The 14588-nt window shown below is 45.9% G+C and overlaps 1 protein-coding gene and 1 long non-coding RNA gene across 2 annotated transcripts in view; one reads left to right on the top strand and one right to left on the bottom strand.

Annotated features, from left to right (window-relative positions):
• CCM2L (CCM2 like scaffold protein) overlaps positions 1–1483 on the bottom strand; it is a 38250-nt gene extending 36767 nt beyond the window's left edge. Inside the window, exon 1 of the mRNA XM_069243375.1 lies at positions 1164–1483. Coding sequence (XP_069099476.1) covers positions 1164–1193 — 30 coding nt within the window. The 5' untranslated portion in view covers positions 1194–1483. The remainder of the gene's footprint in view (positions 1–1163) is intronic.
• LOC138303875 (uncharacterized) overlaps positions 1–14588 on the top strand; it is a 140255-nt gene that overhangs the window by 76650 nt on the left and 49017 nt on the right. The window lies entirely within an intron of this gene.

Raw genomic sequence — 14588 nt, 5'->3', positions numbered from 1 at the left:
CACCCAGTCTACATCAGAGACCGTCTTCTAAACAAATAAAAACACTAGAAGCTGCCGGCTCTCGTTACTGAAAGGTAGTAAAAATCATATGTACTCAAACATGTGGGTAGCCGCAACTCTAAGAAAATGGCTTTTCACCATGCAACTCTAAGCATGAACCAAAAACCCTGAGACTGGAACTCACACCTTGAGGATTCCCAGCAAAACACCTGAGACTGGGACTCACACCTTGAGGATTCCCAGCAAAAACCCTGAGATTAGGACTCACACCTCGAGGATTCCCAGCAAAAACCCTGAGACTGGGAAGCACACCTTGAGGATTCCCAGCAAAACACCTGAGACTGGGACTCACACCTTGAGGATTCCCAGCAAAAACCCTGAGATTAGGACTCACACCTCGAGGATTCCCAGCAAAAACCCTGAGACTGGGACGCACACCTTGAGGATTCCGAGCAAAATACCTGAGACCGGGACTCACACCTCGAGGATTCCCAGCAAAAACCCTGAGACCGGGACTCACACCTTGAGGATTCCCAGCAAAAACGCTGAGATTGGGACTCACACCTTGAGGATTCCCAGGTGAGAGATGCAGCACTGGGGGTGCAGCCTGGAAACAGAATATAGGGCCTGGTTTGTGGTGGGTGAGCTGCGGACTAGAAAACTGCAGCTCCGGGGCAAGCTGCCGGGAACCCCAACAATTCTGCCTCGTTTGGGTGAGGTCACCCGTCTTGGGATCATTTTCACCCTCTCGCACTGCCAAACGCTTTCTATAGACTTCAATGGGACTACCAACCCTTCAAACGATTTTAACACTCATGTTCACCCCCTCGGCTTAAATGGTATCACCCTCCACAAAAACCTGACTTCACCCCCAAAAGTAGATTCAATAATGAGTGAAAGTTGGGCCCCCGGAGCGGGCGACTGCAACCATTAAGAAATCTTAAAACCATGGAAAACGGGGGTCCGGTTTAAAAAGCGCCAAAATGCCACATAAATGGTATAATGCGCTACAAAAATGAGAACGGCAAAAGAACAGCGGCACTGAGACAGATTAAGCATATCGGCCTCAGATTTGTGGTACGTCATAGGCTTTGATAGACTGCAGGACGTTTGCAAAACACATTTCAGCCAGTTGTGAAATAAACTGTAAAATATCAACTTACTTTTTTGTCCTTCTTGGGCTCGTAGTCCATGTCGGGCTCCGGTAGGTCTCTTCAGTCTCTGCAGCTCTGCCCTTCCTCTTCACCGAGGCCTTTCCGGACAGGGAAACTCCACCAGCGGCCTGGCCTGCCCTGATACAGGGGGAAACGCTTCCCTTCCTGGGATTCTTTCGGGCAGGGTTGGGGGGGCTGCAGGTCTAGGAGCGGGGCCTGAGACGCTAGACATGACATCAGTGCAGTGAGCAGGGGCATCCTCCCCCCGTGGTTTAACTGCAAGGGGGGAGAGTTAGGCTGTGACAATTCGAGCACATGGTACAACTGCTGTGGGCCCGTGTGTGCACACTCGGGGGTCACGCACTCCGCTGGACCAAGAGGCAGGAAGTGCATTGCAACAAAGATAAAACTGTTGAAAATACTGTTTCCATGGCGACAGGAAGTGCACATTCGACGCAGAAATCCGATGCCCATCTGTGACATCCTTCCCAGCTGTCCCTCTTCAAGAGACGCATGCCCTCCGAAGAAAATAATAAATAGGCCTTTTTGTGGCTTGTGTTTTAAGAAGTGGCATTGCCATGTTTCTGTGTGCCCCCCTACCCCAAACGTTGGGAACTTGGGTGTGAGGCTACACGCCACTTCAGGTGAGGGGGCGGGCGAGCGGACAGCGTTTTATTATCAAGGATCCTTCTACCAGCCCCGACCCATTGTAATCTAGGCATGTAGGCTCGAGCAGTGGCAATGAAGCAAGGGTGAAGCTCCCAGCATGCATTAGTCTGTTCATTTGGAGCCTCTAAAAATTAGTGTGCCATGTGGCAGCCATAGCTGCCAAGTTCCCCATGTCGATGCGTGGCTGGTTTGTCCACTTCAGTATTTTTTTGTTCTTTTTTAGAAAGGAACTTTTAGTCATGGGTTTATACTGGTAAATAAGACCACAAGTCCCAGAATTCAAAGAAAAAACGGGACTGTAGTTAGGAAGGGACCTGGGATGCTTGGAATATATGTTGACTCTTCCCCTGGTTGAAGCACCTGCGTGCCAGTGAGGCAGCATTTCCAACAACCCCACAGACAAAGCTGCTCTCTGCTGATGAAGGGCTTACCAAGAAACAAGTGTCCAGAGATTTACAGCACTTGCTGCACTTACTAAGGTGAAAAACTTTATTTTACTTTATGGATAAATAACGAGCTTGTGTTGCATTTACCATGATGCCCTGGGGCTGACTGCATGCTGGAGTGTGAGGCAGGGTGCTCCCTTTCTGGTTTTCCCAATTCCAATGTGCTTGGTACAGAGCGCACACTTACGTGGGGCCCATTAATGAGCTGGGCAAAGCGGAATTCCATTGCCACGTGGAGTTCAGCTCTGCCTGACCACACGTGGGCCAGTGCTCCCCCATCCGGATTTCCTGGTGGTATAGTGGGAGCTTTACATGTCTCCTAGTTCAGCCTAAGCTGCTTTGCCATAGCTACCTTCTATCAGCCTAAGCTGCTAGAAACACCTCTTCTACACTAATAAGGGATAACTGGGCCTGGCACAAGGTGTAAGTACCTCTGGTACCCACTACAAGCCAGGCCAGCCTCCTACAACCCCCCACAAGCCAAGCCCGAAACCTCTGGATCATCCTGGATGTCAAACTCAACATGGACCACCAAATCAGCTCAGTCACATCCACCTGCTTCAACACCCTCCACCTCCTACGCAAGACCTTCAAATGGATCCCCCTGGAACACAGAAAGACTGTCTGTAGGAGGCTGTCCTGGTTTGTAGTGGGTACCTTGGGTACTTACACCAGGTCCAGTTATCCCTTGTTAGTGACTTAGTAGTGTTCTAGCAGCTTAGACTGGTAGAGGTAGCTATAACAGAGCAGCTTAGGCTGAACTAGGAGACATGTAAAGCTCATCCAATACCACTTATAGTTACACAGTACTTATACACAAGTAAAGACAATACTCAGTGTTACCAAAAATAAAGGTATATATTTGGGTGACACAGTACCAAAAATATCTTAGAGATAATACTCCTTCTGGAGGTAAGTATTATACGCAATATATACACTAGACACCAAAATTAGACAAGTAAATAGTCATAGAACAATGAAAACAGTAGGAAATCCTATAGAATGCATTGGGAGAAAATAGGTCTAGGGGCAACACAAACCATATACTAAAAAAGTGGAATGTGAATCACGAATTCCCCCCTAGACAAGTGTAGTGTGTGCAGAATCGCTGGGAGAGTAAGAATACAGTAAAGGTAAGTAAATCACCCCACCACAGAGCCCAGAAAAGCAGGAGTAAAGTACTGCAAGTTTCCTTAGGACACACTGCACCTCGTTTTGGGGATTTTCCAGCAGCCAACCAAGTCTGCAAAGAACAACTGCTGGATTATTGGATTTGAAGACCTGTAAAGTAAGGGGACCTAGTCCAGAAGTCGAAAGAAGTTCCAGAAAGGACAGGAGCCCCTGCCAACCCAGAAGAGCGTGCAAAAGAAGAGTCCCCGGTTAGTTGAAGCCTGCAGAAATGCACCCTAGGAAGATGCCACTGGGTTCCTGCATGATGCAAAAGATGTCCCACGGCGTGAAGATCGTTGCAGACGAGATTCGTGTTGGAAGGCGCCAACAATCCTTGGCTACGGCAAAAGTGAGTTTTTTTATCAAAATGGTGCTGGATGGACCCAGGAGAGACCTGGGGACCTCAACTCTGTGTGAGGAGGAAGAGAGGGCTCTCAGCACTTTAGAGAGCCCTCAGGATGCCAGCCAGTACCCACAGAAGCTGCAGGATCCGGGTTCAAAGGAGGTGCAAAATGCGGTTGATACAGAACAACAAAAGAAGGTCCCAAGCCACCGGAGAACAACTCAGCGAGTTGAGTGTCACAGGGTGGAGTGCTGGGGACCTGGGCCAGGCTGTGCAGGAAGGAATTTTGCAAAGAGTGCACAGAGACCTCAGGAGGCGAAGAAGACACAATACAGAAGGGTACAGTCGTTGTCGGGGAAGGCAAGTCTTACCTCCTCCAAATTGCATCAGCAGGACCTCAGGACAGTCTATGTCGATGATGTCCACCCTCTGTGTCCTTAGGAGCACGCTCGTTGCCGTGAGAGGAGTCCCAAGGTACTGGTCGTCTTCTTGGAAGGTGCTTTCTTGGAGCAGGGGAGTGATTCTGTCACTCCACAGGAGATTTCTTTGGTTCTTCTGGTGTAGGATGAAGACAGGGAGTCCCCAGAGCGTGCACACCGTGGAAACTGTTACAGTTGCTGACTTGGAGCTGAAGTTGCTGAAGAAAAGTGTCTCTTGTAGACACTTTGTTGCAGTTACAGTGTTTCTTGGAGCAGGCTGTGGTTGATCTGAGGTCAGTGGATGCTGAAGTTGTTGCAGAGGATTCCGGAAGGAAACTTGCAAGCAGAATCTGAAGAGAACCCACAGGAGAGACCTTAAATAGCCATGAGAGGGGGATTGTCTGCCTTATCAGGTATGGACCTATCAGGAGGGGTCTCTGATGTCACCTGCTGGCACTGGCCACTCAGAGGCCTCCAGAGTGCCCTCACACCTTGCAAAGCAAGATGGCTGAAGTCTGGGACACACTAGAGGTGCTCTGGGCACCACCCCTGTGGCGGCGATGGACAGGGGAGTGGTCACTCCCCTTTCCTGTGTCCATTTTCCCGCCAGAGCAGGGGAGAAGGGGTCCCTGAACCGGTTTAGACTGGTTTATTCAAGGAGGGCAACATCTGTGCCCTTCAAAGCATTTCCAGAGGCTGGGGGAGGCTACCCCTCCCCAGCCTGTAACACCTATTTCCAAAGGGAGAGGGTGTAACACCCTGCTCTCAGAGGAAATGCTTTGTTCTGCCTTCCTGGGACTGGGCTGCCCAGACCCCAGGAGGGCAGAACCCTGTCTGTGAGGTGGCAGCAGCTGTAGCTGCAGTGCAAGCCTCAGAGAGTTGGTTTGGCAGTACTGGGGGTCCATGGTGGAGCCCTCAGGATACATGGAATTGGCTCCCCAATACCAGATTCGGAATGGGGGACTGTTCCATGATCTTAGACAGGCTACATGACCATATTCAGAGTTAGCATTGTGAAGCTACATATAGGTATTGACCTATATGTAGTGCACGAGTGTAATGGTGTCCCCGCACTCACAAAATCCGGGGAAATGTCCCTAAACTATGTGGGGACATCTTTGCTAGTGCAAGGGTGCCCTCACACTTTGTAACTTTGCACCTAACCTTCAGCAAGTGAAGGTTAGATATATAGGTGACTTATAAGTCACTTAAGTGCAGTGAAAATAGCTGTGAAATAGAGTGTGCACTATTTCACGCAGGCTGCAATGGCAGTCCTGTGTAATGGTTTTTCTGAGCTCCCTATGGGTGGCAAAAGAAATGCTGCAGCCCATATGAATCTCCTGGAACCCCAATGCCCTGGGTACCTAGGTACCATATACTAGGGACTTACAAGGGGGGTCCATTATGCCAATTGAAATTGGAAAATGAAGTCACCGGCCTACAGTGACAATTTTAAAAGCAGCGAGAGCATAAGCTCTGAGGTTCTGATTAGCAGAGCCTCAGTGACACAGTTAGGCACTACACAGGCATACACATTAGGCCACAAACTATGAGCACTGGGGTCCTGGCTAGCAGGATCCCTTTAAGGCAGGCAAAACACACTGACATATAGGTTTTTATCTACAGGGAGTGCAGAATTATTAGGCAAATGAGTATTTTGACCACATCATCCTCTTTATGCATGTTGTCTTACTCCAAGCTGTATAGGCTCGAAAGCCTACTACCAATTAAGCATATTAGGTGATGTGCATCTCTGTAATGAGAAGGGGTGTGGTCTAATGACATCAACACCCTATATCAGGTGTGCATAATTATTAGGCAACTTCCTTTCCTTTGGCAAAATGGGTCAAAAGAAGGACTTGACAGGCTCAGAAAAGTCAAAAATAGTGAGATATCTTGCAGAGGGATGCAGCACTCTTAAAATTGCAAAGCTTCTGAAGCGTGATCATTGAACAATCAAGCGTTTCATTCAAAATAGTCAACAGGGTCGCAAGAAGCGTGTGGAAAAACCAAGGCGCAAAATAACTGCCCATGAACTGAGAAAAGTCAAGCGTGCAGCTGCCACGATGCCACTTGCCACCAGTTTGGCCATATTTCAGAGCTGCAACATCACTGGAGTGCCCAAAAGCACAAGGTGTGCAATACTCCGAGACATGGCCAAGGTAAGAAAGGCTGAAAGACGACCACCACTGAACAAGACACACAAGCTGAAACGTCAAGACTGGGCCAAGAAATATCTCAAGACTGATTTTTCTAAGGTTTTATGGACTGATAAAATGAGAGTGAGTCTTGATGGGCCAGATGGATGGGCCCGTGGCTGGATTGGTAAAGGGCAGAGAGCTCCAGTCCGACTCAGACGCCAGCAAGGTGGAGGTGGAGTACTGGTTTGGGCTGGTATCATCAAAGATGAGCTTGTGGGGCCTTTTCGGGTTGAGGATGGAGTCAAGCTCAACTCCCAGTCCTACTGCCAGTTCCTGGAAGACACCTTCTTCAAGCAGTGGTACAGGAAGAAGTCTGCATCCTTCAAGAAAAACATGATTTTCATGCAGGACAATGCTCCATCACACGCGTCCAAGTACTCCACAGCGTGGCTGGCAAGAAAGGGTATAAAAGAAGGAAATCAAATGACATGGCCTCCTTGTTCACCTGATCTGAACCCCATTGAGAACCTGTGGTCCATCATCAAATGTGAGATTTACAAGGAGGGAAAACAGTACACCTCTCTGAACAGTGTCTGGGAGGCTGTGGTTGCTGCTGCACGCAATGTTGATGGTGAACAGATCAAAACACTGACAGAATCCATGGATGGCAGGCTTTTGAGTGTCCTTGCAAAGAAAGGTGGCTATATTGGTCACTGATTTGTTTTTGTTTTGTTTTTGAATGTCAGAAATGTATATTTGTGAATGTTGAGATGTTATATTGGTTTCACTGGTAATAATAAATAATTGAAATGGGTATATATTTGTTTTTTGTTAAGTTGCCTAATAATTATGCACAGTAATAGTCACCTGCACACACAGATATCCCCCTAACATAGCTAAAACTAAAAACAAACTAAAAACTACTTCCAAAAATATTCAGCTTTGATATTAATGAGTTTTTTGGGTTCATTGAGAACATGGTTGTTGTTCAATAATAAAATTAATCCTCAAAAATACAACTTGCCTAATAATTCTGCACTCCCTGTATGAGCACTGGGGTCCTGGCTAGCAGGATCCCAGTGACACAGGAAAAACGCAGTAAAGACACACAATCACAACCAGGCCAAAAGTGGGGGTATCCATGATAGAAAAAGGCTACTTTCTCACACCGTCACACACGCCCTTATCACCAGCAGACTGGACTAAAGCAACACGCTGTACGCCGGGATCAACAAGAAGCTCACCCACAGACTACAGAACATTCAGAACGTCGCCGCCAGACTGGTCCTCGACCTGCCCCGACACTGCCACATCTCTCAGCACCTGCTAACACTTCACTGGCTTCCAATAGAAAAAAGAATCACCTTTAAGGTCCTCATCCACGCCCACAAAGCCCTCCATGACACCGGACCAGCCTACCTGAACAGCCGACTAAACTTCCACGTACCCCACAGGACCCTCCGATCAGCCCAGCTCTCCCTCACCGAATTACCCCGCATCAGGAAATCAAGAACAGGGGAGCGCTCTTTCTCCCACATTGCAGCCACTGCCTGGAACACCCTCCAGCTTCACCTCAGACAAACCACCTCCCTCCTCAACTTCACGAAGGAGCTTAAGACACGGCTTTTTGAAGAACCACATCACTGATTGTAGCTACGCAACTGCCCTCCTTCCCCAGCGCCTTGAGACCCTTACGGGTGAGTAGCTGCGCTATATAAGCAATGACTGATTGATTGACCGTTGCTGATATATTATCAGTCTGTGAGTGTTTGATATCACTGCATCCTATTCTTAATTTGGTGCCTGGAGTTTCGATCCTGCCAGTACTGTGCAATTAATAATCAAATCCCTGGTGCAAAATTACTCTTACCCATGGACGTCATCTAGGGGTCGCAGACTCTCCCTTACGACTCCTCGCATTGTCTGAGCGACCCCTGATTTCTTTAGTAATCAACATCACAAATAACAGGGAAATCCATTCCCTGCATACAGGTGTCCTTTTAAAACGGGCGGACTGTGGCTGAGATTGTAAACAGTTGCTCAGAAACTGTTACAAATCGTCTGGTTACAGAGAAACCCTCCTTTCAAGCACAGCACAGGGCACACAGAAACTTCTCTCCAGTGTAGACATTTGGTACGCATTGTGTCAACTTCACTCAAATCAACCAGGAAGAAACAGCATTGTGCTGAAAGAGGGGGGTCTCCGTGGGGAAACGCTTCATAACACTTTGCAAAATGTTACTATAATCTTTGCAGGCCTATGCTTTTATTTAACAGTTAAGTGTACTGTGAGTGACTGGTTGTGCACGTGTCTGTGTGGGTGTGTGTGTGTGTGAGAGAGAAAGTGCATATCCGTGAGTGAAAATGACAATTACGTCACTTATGTTTAATTCTCGGCAAAAGTCTGGACAGGAATACTGTATGTAATTCTTAGTTAAGGGAGTACACCCATTTCATATTGGGTGTACACCTTGACATAATGGGGGCAACCTCTGCACATTTTGAAATAATCTGGTCAGCTCCTGGGAAGCGCCAAGCTACATAGTCCTGGCACACCAATGGTCTGTGCGCCGATTTGTTTGGAATTCGACCTCAGGTTTTGCATAATTTTCTCAAGGGAGAATCCCACCTAGCCCTCCAGGCTGAAGTTTGTGATTAGGATTGAAGCCTGAATTGTTAAAACCAACACTGTTCTTGATCCTTGTGACTTTCAGCCACAGCTGTGCATTTTCACGAGGCGCTACGGTTGGCACTGGGGGCAGTAATTGTACATTGTGGGCTGTTATTGAGGAGCATAGATTGGCCATCTGGCAAAGGATGGTGCCAACTAATATGATGGCAACCCTGCTAGAATATGTGTAGTAACTTAAACAGACACATACCTCTATCTTTTTTTATACCCCTGGTTTTAATTTTACTGTTTTTAAAACTTGGTGATGTGCCTATGATACTATCAGGATCAAAGCTCATGTGACATGACTGGTCAAACGGCATGTGACGTCTATTCCACTACCCCTGGCAATGTGGTAAATCAACGCTCATGCTTTTTAACCCCAACTATTCCTGCCCTGTATCAGCGATTACAATGTTTAGGCCCACAGTGGGGAATAACACATGCTTTCTTTATTTACCGGGGTCTTTACTGCAAGTTTTAACAGAATTCCGGTCCTGCTTTGCTCACATTTTCGTCCTGCTTCTAGCAAGGGGAAAATGTGAGCAGACGTGCAGGAGATATTACCAGGTGCCAATCCCTACCAGGCAAAACTTGAAATTGTGTAGAATTACTAGTAATTGGAGTTGGCCCCACAAACTGACAGAACATGTAGCAATGCTGTTTCTGAGGGTTTTCCACATTTCTTTTGGAGGAGTTACTAACAACAAAAAGCTGATGGTTACTGGCACATTTTCCTCGATGCTGTGATGCAATATTATCACAAATGTAGTGATGTAACACTGCATTACTTAGGACCTAGATTATGAACTTGTTTAGTAATCAATGCCAACGTCAGAGCAAGGGTGCTTTGTACCATAAGACGAGCAAAGAAAATGCGTCTTTGTCTCCATTTGGGCAAAAATCCTCTATGACACTGGGGCACCCTTAAACCGTATGTATACTCCATTAAAAAAAATTATCCTAGTATTCTCAGTGTTAGTCCGCTTTTATTTTCAGAGCTACTGATGCCCGAACAGGTTGAACTGCGGACAGCATGTACACATATATACAGCAGCCGCAGCGGACACGTGTTTCGGCTCGTTTCAGACCTTTTCAAGGCTGTAACAATACATTTCCGAAACCTTTCATTATTACATACCCATTGTTTCAAGTTGTCATCAAAAGAAAATAAAATAGTCTCACATCTCCGAATGGGCCTTTAATAACTAATCCAAATCATAGTTCTACCAAACACAGAAAGGTAGGAGCACTGAGAATGTGCTTCCGTGACGGAAAAAGTGAGGTTCCCATTGGCCATAGTGACAGTAGGGATACTTGTTTTGCATTTGTCCCCTAAAATACTGCCACAGGTCAGATGGCACCTGCAGATCCTGCACAATTTCCTTCGAGATTCAAATTTATTCAGCAAGACAGCACCAGTGCTTAGCTCATTGGGATATGAGTATCCACATGTGTTTCCTGGAGTTTGACATGAGGAGGCTACAGAAGATCAAGAGACAAAGAAGCTTCAGAGCCATTCTCATGAAACCCACAACCACCACCATTACTTTGTGAATACCAGAGAGGCCAAGGTCAAGCCAAGGTGAGCACAGTAAACTGAAAATTTTCATAGCCTGCCTTGAAATGCAAGTAATGTCTGTGGGACGTGGAAATACACTTCTGCAAGTCCAAGGACGCTATCCGTCCTGTGCATCCTGAGCTGACAGGATATGAGCAGGAGTTAGTTAGCCTTTTGAATTAGTCTTTTCTCAAAAAGGCATTCAACAGATGGAGGTCAAAAACAGACCCAACTCCTCCAGCCTTCTCTTTGACGAGAAAGTAACACAAAAAGCATCCTTCCCTCCTCTCAAGTGTAGTACACTCTTAATGCCGTCCTTAGACAACAGAAGGTTGACTTCTTGCTCTGCGACAGCGGACTGCTATCTTGGGAGTCACTCCTGTTTTACAGTAATTTCGGTTGGCGAAAAAGGAAAGGCCTGAGCATAGCTCCTTTGAACAATGTGAAAGACCCACCTGTCCAATGTGATGCATCTTCTGCCAGGGAAGAAAAAGGCAAGGACTTCCGGCAACCCAGCATACCAGGAACCAGGGTGTAGCCAAGGACGTGTGTTCATGACATTAGGGATGTAAAGATGTGGAGCGAACAAGCAGCACATCAGCATTTTGGCCTGTTTGTACACAGCATCCCTGGAGGGGGAGAGAGAGGAGTTGCTGGTGATGCTGAAAAAGAGGCCTGATTTAGGACTCGGCAGCGGGTTACTCCATAACAACGGTGATGGCTATCCCGTCTGCCGAAATCTAAACCCCATTGAAGATAAAGGGATTTAGATTTTGGCAGTCGGGTTATCCATCACCGTTGTGACGAAGTAACCCATCCATGGAGTTGTAAATCAGGCCCAAAGTGTTTCTTTCTTGGCTATGAGGAATTGCCCTGGGGAAGCAGGGGTGACATATAGGTGTAATTTTGAAGCTCTGCTTCATTGGTGGGATTTGGAGTGACTGGACGGTACGCTGGGTGGCCACTCTTGTTACCGAGGTTTTGAATTTTATTTATCAAGCTGTCCTCCCCTGCCCTTCCCAAAAGGAATCTCCTGCGTCTATTGGAAATAGGAGGGCATTATGTTTAAGTTGTGGAACGAGGGGAGGTTATTCCCCAAAGTCAAATTTAAGGCACTTTGCCTTGGTGCCCAAAGTATGGGATAGACTGTGAGTTAAAACCTGCTTGGGCATCTAGGTGTGACCTAGCTCAGGTCGCTTAAGGGAAGTGTTGCAGCTGCTGCAATTGCCCCTGGTGATTGGCGGTATCCTGTAAAAGCCGAGTGCTACAGAAGCGGCCAGCGCTCTATTGTCCCCTGAAGGGAAGGGGTTTTGCCCTAATGGTAGTAAGTGCTCGTATCCTCTCACCTCCTGAGTGGCTCTGGGGTAGGGTATCTGACCTTGGTTGACCTTCGGATGCGGGAGGTCTTTGGATGTGGGAGGTGCTGCTATACTATATGGTGTGTCAGAGCCTATCTATCGGTGAAGGTGGCTTTGGTGTAGCTTGTAGCAGTTTGAATATTCCTCCTCATACTTTTAAGTATCAATTATAAAACTGGAAAAGGTTCAAAGTTCACTGGTGTTGCTAAGGTGAAATAAAACCAGTAATGACCAAAGGACAACAGGGAAAGCCATGAAACAACATACAAAGATTCCTGTGGAACCAATAACAAATACAGAATGTGGATTGGAGTCTAATATAGGTTCTTTAAATGGTTTGGACACTAGATCTCCATTATCAAACTCTATTAGGAAATTTGTAACAAACATTTTTCTCTCAGTGAAAGAGAAAAACTCAGCAAATTACTTTGTTAAGGTCGATACACAGACAGAAGGTGCTGGGTGCAGTACCCAGGACATAGCAAAACTCCTCGGACAGGATGCAATATGTGACTTGAATGCTTCTGTTTCGTCCAGCCCTCTTAAGGGTTTATTGGAACCACATTTCTTGTTGTCCCCTTGTTTACAGAAATTAATCTGTGAGGATATCGTTGGGTTAGCAAGTAATATAGGGGGTAACAGTTCACAGATGAGAAGTCAGCAAATGTTTGCAGTTGGGGTGTTGCATCCAGTAATCAGTTGACGCAAAATGAATACTGCATACCATCAATACCCTCCCTGAATCTGAACCCTATAATTCCATCAGCTTTATTAGATGTTCTATTGCTATGGACTCTGAAACGCGTTCTACAAGCATTGGTAGCGGAAAATCAAAATCAACAAACACAATCACACCTCTTACAGAACATAACTGGGTTATTACAAAAAGTGAACTTTTGTTTGCTGTAATTAATGAAAACTCTAAGTGAGGCCTCGATAGAGGATCCGTCTTATGGGATAGTAAATGTGATTGAGGCGAGGGACCATTCCACTGGGTGACATTGTGATGCAGCAACTCCCCCTATAACACAGGGAGAGGGGACGGGGCAGTTTATACATCTCGGCACCCAATGTTAGTTAAATTAAGATTTCGGCATGTGGGCTCCTAAAAGTTCCCTCAAGCTACCACCTCTCTTATTGGAGAGACCAAAAGAAGGAGGAAAAGTAAAGAAAACCAAAAGGAATACCATCTCTCAGTATCTTACCAAGGAACATAAGTAAAAAAGCAAATCAGCAAAAGCACATGTGTGAAGTGAATGATGAGGTGTATGTCCAGGAAAAGGGAAATAATACTATGGGACATAGGTCTATAAAGCCGAAAATTAAGTAGCAGAAAGGCAAGACACCTTACTGCGATATGGAAAATAATCAGAAATTAAAGAGAAAGCACCTGCCATTTATTGTCTCTGAAAATCAGGATGTAATTTTTTTTATCTAACATGTCCTAGGTGGATGAAGCTAATGTGATTTGGTTTTTGATATCATTCTAAAGGAAAAAAGCAAAAACACTTCATTCTCTAAATAGATCAAAGTGGCTATTGTTGCTTAAGTAGTTCCCAACTTTAATAGATATAAGTTCATCCAATCTGAACACAATAGTGAAAGGTTCATCTTGTCTGACTGGAAAGCTACTATGGAAGCGGAAGAAGATTTGCTCAGCAATAGACCGGGGTCCTAAGGCGTATGGTTTAAACAAAATATGAGGTCGGGGGGTCTATCACACCACAGTGGTTTAGTAGGAAATCAGGGGCATTTATGGCATCATGCAGAAACAGACACTCTACATTTTAGAGACATGTGTCAGGATAATTCAGGGTTACAATCTAGAATTAATAACTGAAATTGATGGATCGTTTTTGAAAATAATGGGATCCCATATTTGGTCCAAAGAGGTTTAGCGTCATTAGGTTTGTAGTTACGTGACCTATATGCTCCTCCCAGGATGACTGTGAATGGGTATGTCATCTATGCATTCGGCTCCATGAAGGGCATCAGGTCTCAGTACCGTGCTCATCATCCTCTGGAAAGTGGCTGGCACTCCAGGTAATCTAAAGGGTAACAACAGTAAATTGATAAAGCTCCCCTGGTGTGTAGAAGTCCGTTTTTTTCTTTATCTCTCGGGTGTAGAAGTATTTGCCAATACTCTTTACATTGATCCAACATACTAATATATTGGGCTTGTCCTAATCTTTCTATCATTTTGTCGATATGCGGGAGAGGGAATGTATTGAACTTTGATATCTTATTGGCTTCTCAAGTTTATGGAGAACCGGATTGTACCAGCCTGTTTCCGGACCAAGACTATGTGCAAATTCCATTCACTCACTGAGGATTCAATGACTCCCATTTATAACATTTTCAGTACTTCCTCCTCTATAGCCTGATGCCAGGCTTCCTGTATCCATTATGGTTTGAACCACACCCGCTTCCCTGTTCTGTAAGCAACAAATGTTCAATTATGTGAGTACGCCCAGGAGTTCCTGAAAAAAACCATGGGAATGACTTGAGATGCTTTAACAATTCTTGCCTCTCTTTATGATCAACCCTTGGTCTATAAATTGAAGGTCCAGTAGACAAAGATCTACCTTTCCTGATAACAGAACTGGAATCTTTACTTTCCATTTCTTCAGGAGTTTTACTTGAACAAATCTGAGAC

The sequence above is a fragment of the Pleurodeles waltl genome, chromosome 7 (assembly GCF_031143425.1).
Source record: "Pleurodeles waltl isolate 20211129_DDA chromosome 7, aPleWal1.hap1.20221129, whole genome shotgun sequence".
NCBI lineage: Eukaryota > Metazoa > Chordata > Amphibia > Caudata > Salamandridae > Pleurodeles > Pleurodeles waltl.
Note: the sequence above shows the minus strand (reverse complement) of the source record. Positions and strands in the feature narration are given on the sequence as shown.